The sequence below is a fragment of the Lottia gigantea genome (genome assembly GCF_000327385.1).
Source record: "Lottia gigantea unplaced genomic scaffold LOTGIsca_1339, whole genome shotgun sequence".
Classification (NCBI taxonomy): domain Eukaryota; kingdom Metazoa; phylum Mollusca; class Gastropoda; family Lottiidae; genus Lottia; species Lottia gigantea.
Window position 1 is genome coordinate 6,998 of NW_008707498.1, and position 2,955 is coordinate 9,952.

Genomic DNA, 2,955 nt, shown 5'->3' on the forward strand with positions numbered 1-2,955 from the left:
AGATAATGGTGGAAAGAGTAATGGTTTCATTTTTGTTTGTTTGTCTGTTTTTTTTTTTTTTTTTTTTTTTGGCTTGGCTTTCTGTCATATTTGTTTGGCTTTCTGCTTTAGTTTGTTTGGATGTGTGCTGTCTTGTCCATGACTTTTGTTTAGTTGTGTTGGTTTTAGTTTTTTTTTGGATCATTAACTGGTAGGTTTAGAAGTTTGGTTAGTTTCTATTTCAATTGGGCAAGGGGGGAGTGTAATGATGTTTTTCTATTTCAGAAATTGGTATTTTTATAGTCAAGAAATAGAAAATTCTCTGTTGGATTGTGGATATGTGGGATTAGCATGTAGGAATTCTTTCTGGAACTTGGTCTTGAGTTTAAGTATTATTTTTTCTTTTTTGGCTTTTTTCTTAATGTTTTATGATTTTCAGATATGGGTGTCAGGGGATGTTCGGATGGGACAAAATACCTATACCACATGTGATACAGTCTAAGCACTCAACTGTGTAAAATCCAAAAAAACAGAAAAGTGTAGAGAAATATGTCAGATGGTTTATGATTTAATTTGTAAATCATTTTAAAAATTGTGCATACTGACCCTTCAATATATATGATATTTTAATTATTTTCTTTCTACTGTAGATTAATTTTTGGTTTATTGAGATAAGAAGATATTATTGTTTTTTGGTGTTAGAGTATGGATTCATAAATGGTGTTGCTGTATGGTGTCGGATAATGGTGTTGGTGTATGGGTTTAGATTATGGTGTTGGAGTATGGTTTCAGATAATGTTTTTTTTATGGTATAAAAGGGTGAAGAAGAAAAGTTTGAATCTTAAAATATCTGGTAATTTTCTTAAATAACTAAATTTTACAGAGCGCTAGCCTAATGTAGATTTGAATCTTTGGAAACATTGATTAGGTTTTGATTGACCTGAAATTAATTTCAATTTCACAATTTCAAAGTTTGGTTTTGACATTGAATATAATTATGTAAAAATGTCTTAAGAAGTACTAGAACTGTACATCATTTGCAAATACCTCAAACTAGAAAATATACCTCAAAGTGCCCTTGTTAAGCTATGGAATACTTATTCTCTGTTTTTTTTTACATTGCAGGTATTGGTGATAGTTTTAGGGTAGGCAGGGAGAAATCCTGCAGGGAGCTCATCGTCCCTGTCCTGCCGAGATGGATTGATTGGTGTGAAAGGCAAGAAATTTGGAATGACTCTAAGAGCATGTAAACAGAAGTAAGTTATTCTTTAAAAGGAAGAAATGAAGAAACAATAATTTTTAAAAGGATAACAAATGGATTAGCAGGTCCTGGGAGAAAATTATTACATTTGACCAACATCTACTTGACTTTACCACACGAATGACGTCGTGTAAAGATTCTGATGCTCTTACCAGTTGTGCTACAGCCTGTCCTTGAACCTCATTGCTTTTGCAGCAATGGGGTCATAACTTAAACCTTTTCAATGATTAATTGTACAGTTTAGTTTAGCAAAGTACAGTTTATGTATACAATCTAATATTAGATTTACCTCTTAGCATTCAAAACGTGCAAGATAGGATAGTACCTATTTTTTGGTTTCTCGGTGATGCAGGGTAGATCGGCTAACACGGAAAAATAGTTTAGTTGTTTTCATTGGGAAATTAACTTAGGTCCTGTTTGCTTCAGGTTGTACACCTTAAGGATCCCTCAAGAGCTTGATTGGAAAGTATGTAGTATGCAATGCAGGCAAAATTTCCCTAATTGTACACTACAAAGCAGGGAAGTTTTTCAACATTTAGGATTAACAGTAAAATTCTGTTGTTTTTCAGATATGTGTTGATGTGAATGAAATGGTTTTCACTGAGAACATATCTGGTTGTCAAGATAGCTTCGTCCAGGTCATCTAGCTGCTGTTTGTATTCAGGTATTGTTTTAGTGAAATACTCATGTTTCTTTCTTGTTTTGTAACAGAGCTCTTACAATCTTTTATCGAGACTATTATATCTGATATTTTAGTATAAAAGTCAGTTTACAGAGCATGTTTTAAGAATGAAGGCATATAATGGGTTAATTATGTTATATTCTGAAGGACAATTGGAGAAACAGATTCAAATTTTGCATAAAAATTTATCCAATTATTATTGTTCAATAAATGTGTGTAGAGCTATAAGTAAAGATTTCTTTTATTATTTTTCAGTCAATCATACACTGAGTGTTACGGCTAAAGTTATAGAAACAATAGATATAAAGATAGATGATACAGAGAGTCTTGTAGTTATATTCTGAAGAAAGAAAGTAAATGAATGAATGAAAGAGATTGCTCAAGATATTGGATTGTATTGATAACGCGTCATGACATTTAAGATCGTTTTGATTACGAAACAATTGAAATAATGCTGTAAATGTTTTTCGACATTTCTATCAAGGTCACAGTGACAAAAGGAAGTATTCGCCCTGTCTTGGAAATCTGTACATGGAAATCATAATGTAAGAGGATTTGTCTGCTTCCCTGATTGTGTGGAATCATCATGCAGCAATAATGTTAGATTAGAATGGTCTCAAGTTACATTGGCTATATCGTTCAGTTATAGTTGTGGGAATTTTACTAATGAAATAAATTGTTTTATCTAACTAATTCTTATTTTCTAGTTGAACTTCTGCATGTTGCATGTTGAGGCCACAACACTATTTCATTTGATTTGATCACGCTTGTTTTTTTTTGGCTTTGCTGACTGTGCAGTGTGGTAAATTGAGCCAACTCTTTTTTGAAATGAGGTTTTGTAAACTTTGTATGTGTATGAGGGACATAACATCAATTTGCATCATTTGATTGCAAGAACCACATAAATCTGACTAAAAATTGGAGTGGAGCAAATAGATGCTTTAAGTGTAATACAACAAGTTTCCAAAACCACAATACAATTTTTTGGGAGGATTTTGGCTCGTATGTCAGATCTGAACGAAGGGTTGCACGA

At 32.5% G+C, this 2,955-nt stretch overlaps 1 protein-coding gene across 1 annotated transcript in view; it reads left to right on the forward strand.

Annotated features, from left to right (window-relative positions):
- LOTGIDRAFT_239730 (hypothetical protein) overlaps nt 1–2,613 on the forward strand; it is a gene marked incomplete at its 5' end in the record, with an annotated part of 8,087 nt that extends 5,474 nt beyond the window's left edge. Inside the window, 2 exons of the mRNA XM_009049326.1 lie at nt 265–332; nt 2,178–2,613. Of these exons, the coding sequence (XP_009047574.1) occupies nt 265–332; nt 2,178–2,266 (157 nt within the window). The 3' untranslated portion in view covers nt 2,267–2,613. The remainder of the gene's footprint in view (nt 1–264; nt 333–2,177) is intronic.
- Nucleotides 2,614–2,955: the final 342 nt, after the last annotated feature.